Source organism: Lytechinus variegatus, chromosome 10 (genome assembly GCF_018143015.1).
Source record: "Lytechinus variegatus isolate NC3 chromosome 10, Lvar_3.0, whole genome shotgun sequence".
Lineage (NCBI taxonomy): Eukaryota > Metazoa > Echinodermata > Echinoidea > Temnopleuroida > Toxopneustidae > Lytechinus > Lytechinus variegatus.
The window spans coordinates 14,659,645-14,680,764 of NC_054749.1; the positions used below are offsets into that span (position 1 = coordinate 14,659,645).

At 36.3% G+C, this 21,120-nt stretch overlaps 2 protein-coding genes across 4 annotated transcripts in view; one reads left to right on the forward strand and one right to left on the reverse strand.

Moving 5' to 3' along the window:
* Nucleotides 1-1,515: 1,515 nt before the first annotated feature.
* LOC121422840 (28S ribosomal protein S7, mitochondrial-like) lies at nucleotides 1,516-17,517 on the reverse strand. The gene is made up of 6 exons (XM_041618051.1): nucleotides 17,428-17,517; nucleotides 8,323-8,484; nucleotides 7,004-7,067; nucleotides 5,384-5,551; nucleotides 4,371-4,508; nucleotides 1,516-3,015 (listed from the first exon to the last, which is right to left on the reverse strand). Exons 1-6 carry the CDS (start codon nucleotides 17,484-17,486, stop codon nucleotides 2,935-2,937), a joined length of 672 nt encoding a protein of 223 aa, XP_041473985.1. The 5' UTR covers nucleotides 17,487-17,517; the 3' UTR covers nucleotides 1,516-2,934.
* A 2,077-nt stretch (nucleotides 17,518-19,594) lies between these two features.
* The window catches only part of LOC121422311 (casein kinase I-like), a 64,700-nt gene continuing 63,174 nt past the window's right edge, over nucleotides 19,595-21,120 (forward strand). Inside the window, exon 1 of one of the 3 annotated variants that reach the window (XM_041617265.1) lies at nucleotides 19,595-19,779. The gene's annotated coding sequence lies outside the window, so the exon portion shown is untranslated. The remainder of the gene's footprint in view (nucleotides 19,780-21,120) is intronic. The other 2 variants (XM_041617263.1, XM_041617264.1) reach the window with 2 other exon arrangements.

Below are 21,120 nucleotides of genomic sequence, written 5' to 3' on the forward strand. Positions count from 1 at the left end.
TGTCATTTGAGTATATGCAAAGTCGGTATGTAACTATGTGAGTAAATGGGTAGTATTCGTCCATATCCTTTCACAGCTAAATTCCCCCTACCCACATAAATATACGTTTTGCATCAACCAAATACTTCTCAATTTAACTGAATACCTCTCTTAATTCAAAAGGTTATTAAAAAGATTAAATGTATAATTTTTCATATTTGCCCAATTATTCTTATAAAATACATTATTCATCTATATACGTGTACTTTGATAAGTGAATTTCAGGTCAACATGCGTCAAAATTAAATTTTCACTTTCTGTACAGTCTAATTTCCATTGTTCATTGTATTGAACTTTTCATTTTGAACACAAATTATCATATATTACACTGTCATAGATGAGGAAGAGGGTTTCCTCAAAAATTCCATGACCAAAAAACAAACATAAAATGGAAAGGGTATAAAAATGTGAGATTTTTTTTATATTAAAATCTGTAACAAAGTGAAATTTTCATTTTTAAAAAGATTTAATTTTGGAAATTCTTTGCTTACTTTGTTTCCTCGCTTACAAATATTTAACTACCCCCCCCTCTGCACACCATGTTCTACCCCCTCAAATTGTTTTACCTATTGCAACACTGTTTCTTCTTAGTGGATGTGCAAATCAAATACTCCCTCATAAGCCCATTTATCACATTCTTTCATTACCTTTGAACATGAAAAATTAGTGATAAACTGAATGTAACAAATTGCATACCCTATTGGCGACTCGACATTTGATCCTGCGACATTTGCTCCGGGCTTTATTTCGTCTAAGATATAGGGTTAGGGTGGTAATAGGGTTATATGTTAGGTTTAGGGTAGGGTATAGTGTTAAATCCAGGGTTGAAGTTGGTCACTCCATTAGTGTGTGGAATTCACAGTGGAGCGATTGACGTCGGAGCAAATGTCATAGAACCACCCAATTGCACATGTACCAAAGCTGACCAAAATTTACCCATCGGGACACTGTTTCTTCAAATGTAAGCTTTTGTTATAAACTGGTGAATTTAAGCCATTTGATCGTACAAGTGTAAGTTTGATATCAATCACAAACCTTTATGCTACAGAGCCCTGCATTACAAAGTGGTGTGATTAATCAAATAAATCTCACCTATTGAAATCCGTCATTGTCATAATTCTACAGATATAAATTGTTCACAATTTTACTATTTTTTGCTTTGATTTTCATGTTTTTACTGTATTTTTTGAAATTCTATAATTTCATGGCCTCAAACACTGTGTTTTCCATGAAGTTCCATGAAATTCTGTGTTCTTCCAGGCAGGCCCTTGATCTTCATTTATAACTTCACATTTTATGACATTAGCACAAGAAACAAAAACATCAAAGGCAGCACGTTTTACACTATTTTCAATATATTTTAATATTTTCAAAGTTATAAACATTTTTTAATTCACAACTTCATTGATACAAGATAAACTTATCTTGTATCTGTCTTCTCCCAGAGTTCTGTGAATTCCTCTTTTTCCCTCACGCTTCTAATCCATTTACGTACAGGAATCAAGTGATACTTTAGTGTTACAAGATTACATAATACTGTACAATGGGTTAAAACTTTTTTCCTTAAATGATATGAGACCATGATTTACTTTTAAAATGTAAAATCTACATCTTTTCACAATTTCACAATTATGTATGAACTGTTTTATGAAAAAAAAAATCAAAATTCATTGCTTTCAGGGAAATACGAAATCTTCAATATAATCATGTATATTATAGTTCAAATTTCATTATCTTTCTATTATAGATGCATTGTAGGATTAAACGTTTTCTCTATCAGACAAGGATAATTCATCCATTTCATCATTTGTCATAGTTTGGGGTTTTGAAGCAAAGTCAATAACAGGAAACTAATTTAAACTTCCCAAATGTACATTCCAAAACCCAATCAGATGGTAATTTTATTTCTTATGTCTTATGTTTATTGAAAAAAGTGAGGGAGGGGTGGGTTGAAGCCCCACCCCCACCTCCTCTCAGTTTCATGGCCCTTGAAGGAATAAATAAATACAGTATAATGTAAATATTAATACTGTTATAAGGCTCCCAGCTTTTCAAGAAAATTCCCTTATTTTTCCCTGATGAATTTTTAAAATTCCCTTAAACCCATTCCCAGTTTTACATGTTTTCTAAGTTGTTGAAGTAAATTCTATGTATTTTCAATATACAAAAAATAATGTAAAACAAATTAGTACCACCATAACCAGTCATTCAATGGATGTTGTTTGGATATGTAAAAAAATATAACCGAGTCTGACTGACTACCGTGCTTTCCACTTTTGGGCCGATCAAAATTCCCTAATTTTTCCCTCATTTAAGGCATTTTCCCCTGATTTGAAGTATTCTTTTATGAAATTCCCTGATTTTTTTTCGTGACTGGAAAAAAGTAAAATAATTTTCCCTGATGGGCTGGGAGCCCTGTGTTATCAACGATTAGTTAGAGGGCTATTCTGGTAAATTCACCCAAAGTTTAAGCATTACAGCTCCTTGGCATCTCCACAATAATCGACTACTACAGAGGGTTTCCGATGAAATGTTCAATAAGCAAGCAGATACCTCCAGTCTAGTAGCATACTTCCAACGTTGAAAAAGTGATTTCGTTATCGACTCTACCATTGATCCTCAAAAATTGATTCCAGTCTCTTCGACACTACCACATCCCATCATCGCTTTTCTATTTTGATATCAACTTGCAAAATACCATGGTTTATTGCAAAATGTCTTGAGGTCCATTCCTTATATCGAAGTTCAAGTTCAAAGAGTTTGTTTCTTCATAGCGTGTGATGTGTTTCACTACCTTCTGTAGTGTGCATCACCACATCTTAAGTGTGCCTCACCACCATATGAATTGTGCATCACCACATATGAAGTGTGCATCACCAACAAATGAAGTGTGCATCACCACCATCTAAAGTGTGCATACGCTCTGTTTGCTTCACACTGCCTGTGTAGATCATGTTTCCTCTTCACTACATTGCCCTGTAACCACAGCAGAAGAACAAAGAAAATGTTTCATTAATCATATATCTAGTAGGTCTGGGAGTAAAACTAAAATAACTGATGCATTTGATCAGTTCACGAATGATCGGCAACTATTTTTTACATTGATCAAATGATCGCCATATGTTGATTACTGATTTGAGAAATTCAATAGAAATTACATCGATATAATATTTTATATTTGACAATGAAGTGCAAGAAAAATGAAATATGTGCTAAAATTCAATGAATGAATAATGACAGTTGCACCAGCACACATTCATCACCATTCAGCTATGTAAGTGAGCTGTACCGGGACACTCGACCGAGTCAGCTTGCTCATATGATTGACCACTGGTAGGTCATGTAAGGAGGTCAATTATTTTGTGATTTATCATATTCCAGGAATCTTGATTTGAACCATTGTTGATTCAAATGACTGACCACTGGTAGGTCATGTAAGTACGGCCCGTGTGACCTTCAATGTTACAGTGTCCAGTCTCCTTTGAAAGTTTTTGAATCAGTAGATATGACATCTAATTTTGTAATTTGAAAAAAAAATAATTTTGTTGTTTTATTGTAATTTGTAAAGAGTTTTTCCAAAAGTCAGTTGTAAAACAAGGAAATCATGGAATTAAGATTATCTCATTATTTTCTCAAATAAGTCAGCTGATGATCTCTTATACTCGCGTCTCTTTCTATTTTATTGACAAGTATGAATTTTAATATATTTTGACCAGTTTGTGACACGATTGGATTGATTGATTGATTGATTAGGGTTTAACGACACTACCAACACAATGTGTCATATAAGTGTCAAGCTAGATATTACTTTAATGCGTATACTGAGTTAGTTGGGTGGCTACTTTCCCGGGAAAAAATTCCCTACTCTTTTCGAATAGGAAAGCAGTTTCTTTAACGTGCAAGTGGGGTTGCTCTCCATCACACGGGACCGACAGCTTTAAGTCTCCTCCGAAAGACTATAGTTAATTTTTAATGTCTTAATAAATGTCATAGTTGCTTTGATAATCTTCAGTGACACGATTGGAAGCTTATTCTATAAAATCTCTGAAAATTGAAATACACATTTTTTTTCACAAAGAAGAATACAGAAAAGTACAGCATGTGACAAATTCTTTGCTGATTGCTCTTTAATCACACTGGTAGGTCATGTAAGTAGGTCAATTTTTTGTGATTTATCATATTCCAGGAATCTCGATTTGAACCATTGTTTACCCTAGTGAACAGTTGAATAGCAAAAAGGGTATTCATCCCAGGCTTAATCATCATCATCATCATCAAATTTGTAAAACAAAACCCCAATTGTCTTGACTACTGGTATCACATTTACATACCTGATTATGAAATGCATCCAGTAATTCTTGAGCTAGTTTCTCTGGCATGTGCATCTTGAGTGGTTTCTTCTCACATTCCTGTATTATCCATTTCATGGCGAGAAACCGTCTTCTATTATCCTTCAGAGGTGATGGAACCTGGCGTAAAAAAAGGGGAAGAGGGGATAGGATCGTGATCACGATGAGTAGAGGAAATGATCATTCTAAAAAATGAATAGGTACAAATTTCTTTTTTAGGAACTGAATTGACCAACCCCTCCCCCTTATAGCAACAATTACACATTTTTCACTTCAACTTATTTGAAAAACCATGTAGGCATTTTATATCAAACAGCTAGATGGATTCTTGACTGTGCAGTCAAACTTTATGCCGATGTCACTGAAAGGAGATCAAGAATATATACACATGTATATACACACCCAACTTCTCATACTTTGAAATAATAAGCTTTGTTACCTTTGGCCCCCTTCTAAATCTAATCTAGAACAAAAACGGGACGGACCAACCAAGGGCCCGAAACACAATGCCTCTGGCAATCATCTAAAGTCGGCGGAGGCATCCAAATAGGAATGAAAATTAATGATGACAATGCAATCAGCTCACTGACATTCAACTGTCTAGGAATAATAACTGAGAGGTTTTTTTTTTACCATTAAAGAAGGAGGAAAGAGCACAGCTAACTTAAGATCCATCCAATCCAATCCAAAAGTCATTTGATATAGCGCCTTTTCCTTTCGGTTACAAAGCGCTGCACACACACTACTCCATATTTGTTTTGGCCACTAAAACAACTGTTCTACACCTCGGAATGATCGGTCTAGTCCATGCAATTAATTGTCCACTTAGCAGAATAGATGGGATTTAATGGCCATATCATATACATATATATATATATATATATATATATATATATAAAATGTTGACATTTTTGGCTTCCCATAATCTTAGCACAGTTTAGGCCAAACCATATTTAAGTTAAATTGGACTTTGGCCCCATGTCATTTGTACTCACCTGATAGTTCTTGCCCCCTCGCTTGATAGTAACGAGACCTAGGGATGGCTTGCAGTTCTCTATGGCCTTAGTGAAGATGACTCTAGGATTGGTCTCCAGACTGGACTTATCCATCTCAGATGCCTTGTTGTACTTCTCAACCTGCTTCGACTTGATGATTTCAAAGGTCTGAATAATAATGATAAGCATTTATATAGCGCCATCTGCATTAAAATAATCTCTTCCGAGGTGCACTGTTATCATTACCCCAGCTTTAGCTCAAGCTGCGTTCCAGCGCTCAGAGCATTCAAGGAATTACCTCACCTCACCTGGGTTGAGTGCAGTACAATGTGGGTAAACTTCTTGCTGAGGGAAAACACACCATGGTTGGGATTTGAACCCATGTCCTTCTGATTGAAAGACAAGAGTCGTAACCACTAGACCACGACAACTCAAATGGATGAGACAAGGGATATCAAAATACCAATAGGCTGCATAAGTGTTGCTATTAATAATCAATTACTAATGATGAAAAAATAATAATAATGTTTTATTTACCCAGGGGAGCCAATTCATTTGGGAAACTGCTCTACCAGCGGGCCCTGTATAACATGTTATTATTACCCTTCTCCAATCTAGATGCCGAGTGCCTACATGTACAAAGAAGGCAGAAGGTCCCATTTCTATAAGTCATTGGTATGACTTGGCGGGAGATCAAACCCACGACCTCCCGTTTACGAGGCAAGTGTTCTACCACTGAGCCATCTTGCCCAGTGAATTAGTCATAATCAAACTTGAAATTGGCACCATTTGACAAAAGCATGCGTTTGTTACTGGACTTTTCTTAATGCATGTGTTAACTCAATCATGAAATCTGCCTTCAAACTGTGATTTTGTTTCAATTCAAACCAGCTTTGTGAATTCAGGTCCTGTCTGTGCCCCAATTGACGGCAGGGCTTAAATTAATATCCAGGGTAATTCAAGCCCATGGCCTTGATGTCCAGACCTGTTGACTTGCCTTTGTGCCCCTCCCATTGGCCATGAAGATTTTTTGGTAGCCCTTTTTTAGTTTTCCAATTTGTACTTTAATATAAAAATATGCCAAATGGAAAAGAGGCATTGACCTAAAAAAAAAAATCAAAATCAAGGCCTTTAATGAAATTACTTTTAATGACAGATAATCATACCACTGTCTGTCCATAGTATACACGAATGTGATCAATCACAATCTGTGAAGCATAATGAATGAATAGAAAACTCAGTGCAGCAAAGAGATCGGGGGGGGGTACACATATGGCCAGTGCCCCCCCCCCCCCTTTGACAGCCATAATCTAAATTTGTAATGCAAATATACATTTGTTTTTTTTGTGTGTGTGGGTTTTTTTTTTGCTTATCAAATTTTTAGCGGACGGAATGACCTTCAATTTGAGGTGAAAACCCTTTTTTTGGGTGGGGGGGCTTGTGAAATTTCTCACTGACCAAATGACCTTCATATTCAGATTTTCAAACATTTTTTTTTTTACTTGTCAAATTTTCCTCAGAAAAATGTGCCCCCCCCCCCCATTTGGAAAATCCTGGATCCGCCCCTGACTCAGTGTATCATCAATCCCTGAAAGGAAACGAAAATTGCTATATTCTCACCTTCTCCATGATCTTAGAAACTGTCTCCTTTTGTCCCTTCTTGTTCATCACATTCACAAATTTACTGGATAAAAAAAGATAAATAAAAATCAGGATAAAATACAGTTTCAACACACAATGGAAGGTAAATGTCAGCTCCTTATGTGCAGGGAGCAAACACAGTAAGATATAAAAGGAATTTCCTTCATAACCAGGGAATAATTTTCCTGGTATCGCATGGCAATTTGCTCCACATTTTTGAAAGACTGCTATGCATAAAGTCTTCTGTATACCATTTTTTACATAAGACTGTACATTACGTAGATGAGAGCTTTTCTCTTAAAACCAAAAATGCTATTCAAATTTGTAAAGCAAAATTATTCCCTGATAACTATTTTTGTATACAAGACATATAAGACATTTGACCCTTGCATGGTTATCTTGCTTCAAAATCTAAACTAGGTTTTCCCTCAACTATAAAATTAACTTAAGTAGAGAGCAAGAGTTGGCTTAAAGCTTGTGTATAGTTTTGGTAAATCCACCAAAATGCACCTATCACTATTCCAGTTCATTGCTAGCTAATATGAATGGATATGCCCTATAACAGTTATGATGTGGAGGATATGAAATAAAAATGTGTTTTACAGGATAAATTTTGCTATTTTACATGGAAATTTAACTTGATCGGGTCACCCGATCAAATTAAAATATCTGTGTGTTCTTGTCTTTCAATTAAATCCTATTCCAATTCATGGAATGGGCTGAAACTTTCAAGATATGTTCTTTGTCTGTAACTTTTGGATATCTAATCACTAAATTTATAAGATAAGTGCTTGAATGCCCATTTTTTAATTTAAAACAAGCATCGCCGAGAGAGGGCGCTATATATCCAAGATTTGAATATTTGAAATTTTCTCAGAGAAGTGCAGTTGGAAAAATATCTAACGGTCTCTATACGCTTCAGTAAGACTGTCATATTAGATGATATTCGATTATCAATCACATTATTGACCCTTACCAAAGCTATACACAGGCTTTAAGTTGCTGTTTTACTGTACAAGCATGTCACAGAAAAAGGGGGAAAGAGAGAGTGAACGACAGAAAGAGTTGAGAGACAGGGAGGGTGGGAGTGAGAGAGGAAGAGACAAGGGAAGAGAGAGAAGGAAGGAGGGGAGAAAGAGGGAGTGAGAGAGAGATTGTGTGTGAGACGTATAAAGAATACTGACATCTCAAAATATATAAGCACGTTGGGCTTGGATATTATCAATTCCATCCCAAAATGTTTTCTCCTCTAGGCCTACCACTGCTTATGACGGTTCAACGATATGACTTTCACTTACTGGACCAATGGATCATAGGTGAAGGCTGAAGTGATGTCTCCTACGGCCGCCTTGACCGGTGTGCTGATGTCCAGTGGAAGGGAACCATCCTCGTATGACTGTCTGTCGACAACAGGAGGAACATAGGCTGGTTTGTAGCGACTATACCTCACCTGGGTGAGCCTTTAGAGAAAAGAAAATACAGATTAAAAGAATCAATAAGGTGAGAAATAATAAACCATTCATGATACTTGTGAGTTGTAACCAGTGTCAGTGTTGTACTTGTAATTAATTAACCACTTGTGCCAACGTCTGTATCGTGCCATCATTGCATTAACACACCCTCTCACATCCTATTGTTTTTACTTCATTGGCGTTTGCGTGTTTTCGGATCGTCCTGTCATTTTTATTTTTCATCATTTCATGTCCGTTCATACTTCATATTTGCTCATGAAAGTCATTTGTGTGTGATTTAAGACTGTGTATCGAACGCGGAGTGAGAAGTTTTCCGCTCTCTACCGGGAATTGTACATTTGCGTGCCGTGATTGCGTGGATTTGCATGCATCTCGCACATATCTTGTCTTAAGAATGGAACTCTGCTCGACACATTACGCGCAGTGACTGGAACAGAAGAACCGGGGAGTCGTTGCCTGGCCTGGAAGCCAAAGACCAACGAAAAAATTGAAAATCATACAGAGGATCCAAAAGTCCAACTACAAACGGACTTTTTGTCATCTAAAGTTGTCCAAGGCAGCTAGCAGCTTATGGAGGAAGGATTATCTAAAACCATATGAAAAGAGGTGTCGTCACTCTGAAAAATAAAAAATCTCTTCCTAGATTTCAGGTCCAAGAATGAGTTTGAATAGTCGACTATTCTTGGAAGAGTCATATCGATTCCCCCAACATGCTATGCTGTCTGCTTGACATACGTTCCGGTAGTTTCCGGACTCTCCAGGCAAGCAGATTAGGAATGATTCTTATCAAAAAAACACCATAGAAAACCACGCCTTCATAGGGCACCAATTCCCTTACTGTGGCTTCTGCATTATGGAGATGTGGCACAAAGGGAAAGATCATTAACTCCCTTCTCAGTCTCAGTCTGACAACATCTGTGGCTACTGTAAGGAGAGACATGGACAAACTCATGAAAGAAGCTGAGGATATCATAAACTCATGGAAAAGGTCAATTGAGATGGAAAATACAGCCACATCTGACGAAGGAACAGCAACAAGCTCGGTGATCAACGACTCTGACGCAACTACCTCTGTTGACACCTTACATCCTGGATTCGGGGTAGTTTCTGACACCACTCAGTGTACGGAGCAGAAGACACATGAGTCGAGCGAGGCACAGAGTACCATGAGGGTTCTAGCGAATTCATATGCAGTCAAGAATAGGATTTCATTTCGAAATGTCGCCAACAAAGATATTCACATTGTACAGGCCTATATAGAGCTCCAGCCAAATTGGCTTTATTGCATGGTCATTATTTTAATAGTACAATATACAACTTAATATAAAACACTGACCAAGAGTCAACTTTAAGAATCTATGTCAAGTAGTGCACTTTGAAGGACGAACATACCTCCTTTCAGTCTTTCAGACTTGCACTAAAGAAGATATTCTTTTTATCATTACATAGACAAGACTGGGCCAGAATGGCCGGATAAATAATTACCATTAACATGTTCTTGTTTCTCCAAGTTTATATTTGCTGGTCTTAAGTGATAAGATATTTAATTTTGCTGGACCAGCAACCTTTTTAAATGAACTAGTTGTTAAGAATAGTTCATGTCCTCAGGTCACATTTTTTATGTATTTGAGTTATTTTATTGATGTCATGTTTCAATCAGTTTTTAATCATATAGGCCTATATTGCATTCCTCTGTCAGAGTTCTTCATATATCTGTTTTTTCTATTGAGATTGCACAATATAGCCAACTCATAGATTTGTCAATATATGTCGCAATCGGATGGAACCAGGAGGAATGTAGTAATTGGGCCATGTACTTGTATTACTCTGTGTATTAGTCTATGTATTGATCTATGTTCATGTATATTAAGTCTGTGTATGCTATATGTATGTGTGGAGTGCTTCTGATTGGAGCAGCCTTGATATGCTCCTGCATTGTCTGCTGCATCAGTACGTGCGTGCGTTGCACAGCACGTACACTTGTTGGTGCCTGGTCGGGATTAGAGAGATTGAAGACTGACGCCAGAGAGAGAAGACCTCGAGACGCCATCGAATGTGGACGCAAGTCAACACGGCTGCATCCCCACCAGGCGCCATGGTAGAAGCAATATAGAAGTCTTAAAGAACCTGTTATCTGAATGTATTATCTACCGTGTGGCATCCAAGTGTAAGGTGAGTATAAGTTGTTGTGTCTGTTTTGTAACGTCGGTAACCCATTCGTGATACTTGGGAGTCGTAACCAGTGTCAGTGTTGTACTTGTAATTAATTAACCACTCGTGCCAACGTATCGTGCCATTATCGCATTAACACACCCTCTCACATCCTATTGTTTTTACTTCATTGGCGTTTGCGTGTTTTCGGATCGTCCTGTCATTTTTATTTTTCATCATTTCATGTCCGTTCATACTTCATATTTGCTCATGAAAGTCATTTGTGAGTGATTTAGGACTGTGTATCGAACGCGGAGTGAGTGAGAAATTTTCTGCTCTCTACCGGGAATTGTACATTTGCGTGGATTCGCATGCATCTCGCACACATCTTGTTTTAAGAATGGAACTCTGCTCGAGGCAGTTTGGAAACTGCGAGCAGTGATTGGAACAGAAGAATCGGGGAGTCGTTGCCTGGCCTGGAAGCCAAAAGACCAACGAAAAAATTGAAAATCATAAAGAGCATCCAAAAGTCCAACTACAGACTTTTTGTCTTCTAAAGTTGTCCAAGGCAGCTTGCAGCGTTTGGAGGAACGATGTATCTAAAACCATACGAAAAGAGGTGTCGTCACTCTGCAAAATAAAAAATCTCTTCCCAGATTTCAGGTCCAAGGATATTCTTGGAAGAGTCAAATCAATTGCCCAACATTCTACACTGTCTGCTTGGCATCCATATCCAAACAGAATTCATCGAGTGCTTTCCCGAAATCTCCAGGCAAGCAGATTAGGAATGATGATTCCACTACACCATAGAAAACCACGACTTCATAGGGCACCAATTCCGTACCTGTGGCTTCTGCATTATGGAGATGTGGCAAAAAGGGAAAGATCATTAACTCCCTTTGTGGTCTCAGTCTGACAACATCTGGCCACTGCAAGGAGAGAAGTGGACAAACACATGAAAGAAGCTGAGGATATCATAAACTCATGGAAAAGGTCAATTGAGATGGAAAATACAGCCGCATCTGACGAAGGAACAGCAACAACAAGCTCGGCGATTATCGACTCTGACGCAACTACCTCTGTCGACATCTTACATCCTGGATTTGGGGTGGTTTCTGACACCACTCAGTGTACGGAGCAGAAGACCCATGAGTCGAGCGAGGCACAGAGTACCATGAGGGTTCTAGCGAATTCATATGCAGTGAAAAATAGGGTTTCATTTCGAAATGTCATCAACAAAAACATTCACATTGTACCGGCCTATATAGAGCTCCAGCCAAATTGGCTTTATTGCATTGTCATTATTTTAATAGTACAATATACAACTTAATATAAAACACTGACCAAGAGTCAACTTTAAGAATCTATGTCAAGTAGTGCACTTTGAAGGACGAACATACCTTCTTTCAGTCTTGCACTAAATAAGATATTCTTTTTATCATTACATAGACAAGACTGTTATCTGAATGTATTATCTACCATGTGGCATCCTTAGTCCAAGTGTAAGGTGAGTATAAGTTGTTTTCTCTGTTTTGTACTGTTGGTAACCCATTCGTGATACTCTTTGAGTCGTAACCAGTGTCAGTGTTGTACTTGTAATTAATTAACCACTCGTGCCAACGTAACGTCTGTATCGTGCCATCATCGCATTAACACACCCTCTCACATCCTATTGTTTTTACTTCAGTTATTTGAAGTGAACTTTGTGAAATCGTGCAAAGATAAAAACAAATCAACAATCTATAAGCACACATTGGACAATGCATATTATTGCTTGATAAAAGATCTGACATCGTGTTTGAATTTCATGTGTTTTGCCAAATTTTTGCTATTTATTTCTAAGCCATTTCACACATTTCTTCCAGAGTCCTTTCGCAAGCATTTTTAAAAATTTATACATAGACTTTTGGCCTACATATATTCGGGTGGTCACATTCATCCAAGAGGCAAGTTTGTAAAGTCATTTTAATGAATTCTGTAGGACAACGAACTAATTTATGTTACAACTCTTATTAAACTAACCTAAGTTTGATGACTCAGTTTTATATTATTGATCATTTTCAGTCATTTTTTGGAAAAGAATTCATGGAAAGAATGGCACACAATTTCATACACATATCTTCTTATGCATTCAGAGTAATATGAGAGTACTTTAATCAAGATTTATTTACCGCTACCATCCTGCATAAGGTGTTGAATCTCAATTTTGTGCATGTTACTCATGAAGGGCAATCACACTATTGTATCATGGCCTATTGACTTAAACTGTGAACTACGATAACCTGCATAGCCAGGAGGCTTCTAGAGAGTAAAAATCATTTACTAACGTAAGCTTACTCTCATACGAAGCCAGGTCTTCCTGGTCATAGACCCACACGACGGAAGCCAAAACCTGAAACTTTCACCCCTGAGATTTCTACTTTCCTTCTAAAAGTTCTAGCCCTAAATCATGTACATGGGATAAAACTTCATGTCCGACATTTCTACACTCTCGTTATTTTTTGAACAAGAATTCATTAAAAAATGAGAAAAATATTGTGAAAAGATGGAAGAGACTTGCCCGATGTTTATGCCGCCATCTTGCTTCCTATTGTTCTTCGTCAACGTTACCCAACGCACGCGTCTTTAATGAATTCTTGTTGTCGGAAAAAAAGTTTTAACGAGAGTGTAGAAATGTCGGACATGAAGTTTTATCCCATGAACATGATTTAGGGCTAGAACTTTTAGAAGGAAAGTAGAAATCTCGGGGGTGAAAGTTTCAGGTTTTTGCTTCCGTCGTGTGGGTCTATGACAAGGAAGACCTGGCTTCGTATGAGAGTAAGCTTATGTTAGTAAATGATTTTTACTCTCTAGAAGCCTCCTGGCTAAACCTGTGCACTAATCTAACCTTACAATATGGATCTCAAAGCTCGATGAAGGCCTGGAATAGAACTCGAACTAGATGAAGTCAGGTGCCGTTGTCAGAGCGCTCTGAATCCTTGCTGTAGTGTAGCTGCCGGGGTATGGTGTTACCTCAGGCCAGTACGCATTCAGCAGTGGATCCAATTGACTCATAACTACTTCTAAAATGTGTGTCTTAATAGGTCATTACCAAGCCTCAATGATCAAGACATGATGTTATAATAGATCCCTATGAATTGCCCAATGCAGCAGCTTAAGGCTAACATAATAGAACATCTTGTATCTAAGAGAGGGGAATGCCTATTGTTATAGTAGAGGCTCTGTTCACACAGCATACAATCAAGATTAACGGAAGTGTTCTCATGATACATGTACATAAAATTAGTGCTCGTCTCTACACTTCTCCCCATCTTACTGAGGATAGATCCTATCTAGACTTATTTAAAATAAAACCTCCACTCAAATATAACCTAACAAACTAATCTTACTTAAAATAATTATCAAGATAAATTAAAATATTCCTGCAAGAACTTTGCAGTACATGTGTTACATCCATCATCCATTAACCTTTTTTTTCTACATTTTCTTTTGTTCTCTTGTTTATTTATTTTTTCTTCTTTTCATTTGATTTCTTTTCTTTTGTATTATTTTTCATTTGTTTATTTCTTCTTTTCTTGAAATATTTTTCTTCTTTGACATTTTCTTTTTTTCTTCTTTTTTTTCTTTTCTTTTCTTTTTTTATCTTATCTTTTCTTTTCTCTTCTCTTCTTTCCTTTTTCTTTTTTTCATCTTTTCTCTTCTCTTCTTTCTTTTCTTTTTGATTCATTTCTTTTCACATTGAAAACAGTACATACACTTATAACAGTCATAGTTTAAACTGCAGAGAACATTTAACTTAAGTATGGTACATTAAATCTAATACTGGGTACCTATCATTGAGAAGTTATCATGCATGTATAGAGATGAGCCATAGAATATTTCACTACAACTACATCAACAGGTACCACTACGAGTGTACATGATTTGACACTGTAATACAATCTTTCTTAAAGGTCAAGTCCACCTCAGAAAAATGGCAGCGGTTGTAATGTTGATAAATAATAAGTATGGAGGTAGAAAATAAAGTTCTAAGTCAGCAAACTCAATTATCAAACTGAAGGGGAAATAGTGAAACTAAGACGCAAATAAATAGAACTGTAACCAGAGAAGTCTGGTAGTGCACTGTTTAATATCTGGGCTGCTTTGCCTCAGCTAAAATCAAATCATTCTATAATTTCCATAAATATTTAAATTAGAAATAACAACCAATCAAACTAAAGAAAATGGAAGGATCGAACTAAAATGTAAGAACCCAATTCATAAGATAAACCAATAAGGAATGAGATGAGATGACAAAGACGTCTGGTGATTATGTAATAATGGAAGTATAAACTAAGGAGTCAGGTGAGGGATGGAATGAGTGGAACACCTGAAGAGAGAATAGAGAAGGAATGAAGATGACAAAAGAGAAACAGAGGAAAGGCATTCAGAGTAGAATGAATGAATGACAACTGAATATCATTAAACTCAAATAACCTAAGTTCAGACTGCAAGGGCAGTGCTGAAAAGAAATGCAAATGAACTCAAGTCTAGACGGAACAGAAATGTAAAACACCTGAAGAAAACACAAGTCAACGGAAATAAACAAAATAGCAAAATGACAAAATAACCATCCTACAATATGAAAGGTGAGAATATATTCATGTTGATTATGTTTCCCTACATATTTTATAAGCTCGAATCTCTTCGATTAATATGGATTTTAAAGCGATGTTAGTACATTGGTAGATGCAAATTTTGAGCAGTGCTAGCATTTTGACATCGCTACTCGTTGCGTATTGGTTTTCTATGTAAACGGAATTGTCAATTTTTCTTGTACACAAAGTCTATGGGGAAACGGATTTCCGTTTTCAGACATACTGAAACGGAATTTGAGATTTTCTGAAGCGGAAAAGGCAATGTTTAGAAACGGAAAATCACTGTCCCTTACCGTGTGGCATCCTTAGTCCAAGTGTAAGGTGAGTATAAGTTGTTGTCCCTGTTTTGTACTGTCGGTCTAGTCTTGAGGACGCAATGATGATGATTTTTTTTAGATATACTTCATCATTGACGTCTTGACACTCTCTCCATAGTGTCTTCAGCGAAGGACCAAAACAAAGATGGATTCCCCCAAAAAATCCATCTTTTTAAACCGAAGTTACTAGAAGTTTGTTAATTTTATTAATTCTTACACCTTCCTACGCCTAATGCGTAGGAAGGTTTTAAATATTACTTTAAAAAATGTAAAAAAATGAAGATTTCTTACCTAACTGATGCCGCGTAGACCCCTCGTTCCACATGTAAACAACGGAAATACAATAGCGTCGACCCTTGAACCGCTTATGTATGACGTACTTCCGGAAAGCAATGCCGGCTTAACGAACAATTTAGAGATAAAAAATCTTATTTAACAAATATTAAAATTTATTTTGTGATCATAAATAATTTATATATATTAATATGAATTATTTATGATCACAAAATAAATTTTAATATTTGTTAAATAAGATTTTTTATCTCTAAATTGTTCGTTAAGCCGGCATTGCTTTCCGGAAGTACGTCATACATAAGCGGTTCAAGGGTCGACGCTATTGTATTTCCGTTGTTTACATGTGGAACGAGGGGTCTACGCGGCATCAGTTAGGTAAGAAATCTTCATTTTTTTACATTTTTAAAAGTAATATTTAAAACCTTCCTACGCATTAGGCGTAGGAAGGTGTAAGAATTAATAAAATTAACAAACTTCTAGTAACTTCTGTTTAAAAAGATGGATTTTTGGGGGGAATCCATCTTTGTTTTGGTCGTTCGCTGAAGACACTATGGAGAGAGTGTCAAGACGTCAATGATGAAGTATATATGACATCTAAAAAAAAATCATCATCATTGCGTCCTCAAGACTACTGTCGGTCACCCATTCGAGTTACTCACGAGTCATAACCAGTGTCAGTGTTGTAATTAATTAACCACTCGTGCCAACGTAACATCTGTATCGTGCCATCATCGCATTAACACACCCTCTCACATATGCACATCCTATTGTTTTTACTTCAATTATATGAAGTGAACTTTGTGAAATCATGAAAAGATAAAAACAAATCACACTAAAGATCAACAATCTATAAGCACACATGGGACGATGCATCATTATCGCTTGATAAAATATCTGACATCGTGTTTGAATTCCATGTGTGTTTTGCCAAATTTTTGCTGATTAATTTATTTCTTTTTCTAAGCCATTTCACACATTTCTTCCAGAGTCCTTTCGCAAGCATTTAAAAAAATTATAGACTTTTGGCCTACATATATTCGGGTGGTCTTATTCATCCAAAGTCATTTTAAGGAATTCTGTAAGACAACAAACTAATTTTTTGTTACAACTCTTAGTAAACAAAAATTAGTTTGATGACTCAGTAATTAGTTTTAATATTGATGTCGATTTGATCATCATTTTCAGTCATTTTTGGCAAGAATTCATGGAAGGAATGGCACACAGTTTCATACACATATCTTGTTATGCATTCAGAGTAATATGAGAGTACTTTCATCAGGATTTATTAACCGTTACCATCCCGCGTAAGACGGTAAGGTGTCAAATCTCAATTTTGTGCAGGTTACTCATGAAGGGCAATCACACACACATAATTCAACTTATGGGACCACACAAAGGATTTTGCATGATGAAGGAATAAAATATATCGAAACAGAGTTGTTTCTCGCATTTTATTGAATAAAAAAAGTGTGAGAAAATTGTATCATATGAACACGGTAATTTAATAATAACTTTTAATAGTTTATACTCACAGAGGAAGCCATGATTCAAGTTTTGATGACAATCCATAAGCTCTCGTGGGCAGCGCCATTTTGGATTTCTTGAACGACAGATAATGGATGGATAGAAATATAGGTCCTGGAGGCTGGAGATAGATAGAGTAGATAGATAGATAGAAAGGTGGGTAGGTGGGTAGGTGGGTGGGTGGGAGGGAGGTAGGTATTTGATTTGATTGCCAAGTCTATATACACATACATTTCAAACATATTAAGGTATACATGGTATATCGATTCATAAAGCTTGACAGGATGATCCCATGAATGCTCAAGAGCTTATTTCCAATGGGTCCTAACTTCATAGTAATGAATAGCAAAACGTATATACACATTAAAAAATTGAAATTAATATCAATCAAAAAGCAAAATAAATGAAATAGAGAATTCATATACATGTAGAAAACAGAAGTAAGAAGACATAAAAAAAGGAGAAGAAAAAGAAGAGGAGGAAAAACAACAGAAGGGAAGAAGAAGAAGAACGAAAAAGAAAAAGAAGAGGGATATAGGAAGATGATCAAGAAGGGGAATAAGCTAAAAGAGATAAGAGAGAAAGAAAATAAAAGAATGATAAAAAAAAGTGAGAAAAGAACGGAGGAGAAGGAGCAAAAAGAGGAAAAGAATATGGAGAAGGGAAGAAGAAAAGAAGAAGATTAAGAAGGGGCAGGAAGATTAGGAGGAGTAATAAGAAGGGTATGAGAAAGAAGGAAAAAAAATAATCTGAATATCACTTTAACTGTAAACAAAAACAAATTAAAATATAAGTGCTAAAACTGTTGACAATCTCTCGCAAACAGGAGTAGAGAAGTTAACTCATTTGTTCGAGTATCTCATACTCATTGGCTAAGTAATAGCACTCTCTTAAAATTTGCGAAGTTTCTGATCGCTTTAATGTGATTAGGGAGAGAGTTCCAGTACTTTATTGCATTATAATAAAAGATAGATAGATTAGATAAATAGATAGATAGATTAGATAGATTAGATAGATAGATAGATAGATAGATAGATTAGATAGATAGATAGATTAGATAGATAGATAGATGTAGGGCTTAGGTAGGTACTTATATTACCAGTAGTTTTCCCAGCATTTTATGAGAATTGCATGCTATGACTAGTTTGCAACACAACCTATATTTTCCAATGATTAATTGGGCGGAGAGGAAATGATAAAAAGGATAAATTAAATTCAGTGCCATCTTGAATTATGATTTACTGGTTGCTTGCCATGCATGATGCCTAATGGCCTATTTTTATATATTTTATAATTCCTCCGACTTTGGTTCTAGTTGAAGTTTTTCTTGTTGACTTATTTCATTTTATTTTAATTCGTCCCGGAACATGACTGGTGTGCATAAATAGAGAACAGGGGCAACCCATTTATTTTTTTTAAAATAGGGAGAACCCTGCCCCCTCCCACACGCAGTAGGCAATAGGATGTATTATCCACATCCACAGAGATATGAAATCAACAAGAACAGAGATGCGTGTGATATAGTGCACAATGAGGGGGTCCGATGATAAAGTCCCGCCCACCCCATCATAATTTTTATGGCCTTTTATTTCAAAAGTTATCAAATTTTCGGTTTGTTTCATCAATATTTTTGCACCAAACAGCAGAAGTTTAAGTCCTTGGGATGTTTACAAGAATATCAGTACAATATGTTTTTGATGTCCAATCATTTCTTAATTTTTCAAACTGATTTTTTTTTAGTTTAACTTTGTTTTTGGGTTGTGTTTTTTATGTTCAAGTTTTTTTCTATCTGTGATAAATATTTGGATATAGAATTGGTTGTAATCTTGGAAGTTTCAAATTTGAATATGGTATCTATTTCGGAAAATGTCATTACATCGGATCCGGGGATCGGATAATGTTAAGACACAATTTGGTATTCATTATCAATCACAAATATTGTATGTAATGAGAAAGGATTCATGAATAACTTTTTGGTCAGAGAGGATACCAGTGTACTGTATAATTAGAACAAACTATATATATAAACATGTACAAAAATCATACACAATACAACAACAACAACAACACACAAAAAAATCATGAAAACGCATTCATTTTATTTACATTTGCAAATGTTTTTCATGACAAGAAGTCTAGCGCCAGCTACAGTTAAAAAGCATTACATGTTTTCGTACTGTACTGATCGACTTCTGCGAAAGATGGCGAAACCGGCGAGCCGGAGCTGAAAATCCTCCTACAATCGGGACCATCCCCAGCTTCACCAAATAGTAATCAGAGAAACAAGCAATTCATGACACTCGTAGATGTTTGTCAAACGTGCATAGTTGTATATTTTTGTGATTCGGAAAGTGGTGAAGGTAAGATTCACATTATAATGAGAGATTGCAGTTTGTTGTTTATGTTGCTGTGTCCATTTTCTTGTGTAGCGACGACGACAATCTACGAAGCTGGCCCAGCTGTTTATGCTAGACAGAGTTGGATAGACTGATTTGCCAATGCACAGTAACAGTAACACAACAGCATTATCATACATGTATGTGTGATATTCTGAACGATATTCATGATATAGGGTCTATAATCTATATGTTGGTTTATTCGAAATCATCGGCATCATTTGTATAATGAATGATGATTGTTTACCTTGTAATGTTTTTATATGATTATGATGACTGAATGAATGTGTTCATCAACTTGATCAAGTTCAATTCATCATGTTCATTGTTTTTTTTCCTTTAAATTAGGGTCTAATGTTTTTTCTAGTTTAGACTATTTGAACTTGAAATTCATAAACAGACATTGGGATTCGGTTGTATGAAACTAGACAGCTGGCAGCCGTCTGTTTCGAGGAGTTTTTAACATTTTATTCTTGTTAGGCCTAATGTTATTTCTCCTCTTACACAGACGGCTCGCAATCGTGCAGCCACCATTAGGTGATTAGGGGACTTGCAATGCAAAATCCCCTGTCGGGGCTCTTCAATTTTTGTCTTTAATGAATAAAAATTTTGAAAGTTAACAACCAAAATGCATATTAATATTCCCTCTTGGCATTAATTGCCAAAAAACGGAGAAAAATCAAGTTAAAAGGAACAAAAACAGTGACTTACCTTGGCTGTCGCGCAAATTCACTTCCCCGTTTTATCCGATCTTAAGTACATAAACACATGGCCATTGAGTTCCCTTTTCAGATCGCGCTAAAACTTCGGTCTCTGTATTTGGTGAGTGAAGCCAACAGAGTTCAGCTGAACAACCAACATAACAGAGACCAAAGCTTTTGGTCTAAGTTTGTCAAGCACAGGGGCCAGGCAGTAACTTTGTTTTAGAGGCGTGGCGTGCAACCAAAATTGCATTTGGATCTGAAGATTCTCTCTGACAATATTGGAGGAAAGGAGAGCATGCAATATAAAAAAAATCATTGGACTCTTTTTGGAGACTTGCCGTTCAAACTAATAATATAGGGTTTTAATATTAAGTAGACACCAAGAACAAAGCAGAGTTAGGCCTACCATCGTAGACTACGATGTCTGAAACTTAAGATTTAACGATACCTTAGCTTTGTAATAAGCTCTCACTGATTTAATTTTGGTTGACTATACATATTCCCTAACAGGATTTTGTCTCACTGAGGTCAAAAGCCTATTTGTTTTTGTGTGAATGATATTGAGGGAAGAGTAAAAGAGTTCCTTTCGGCTTTTGCGCAT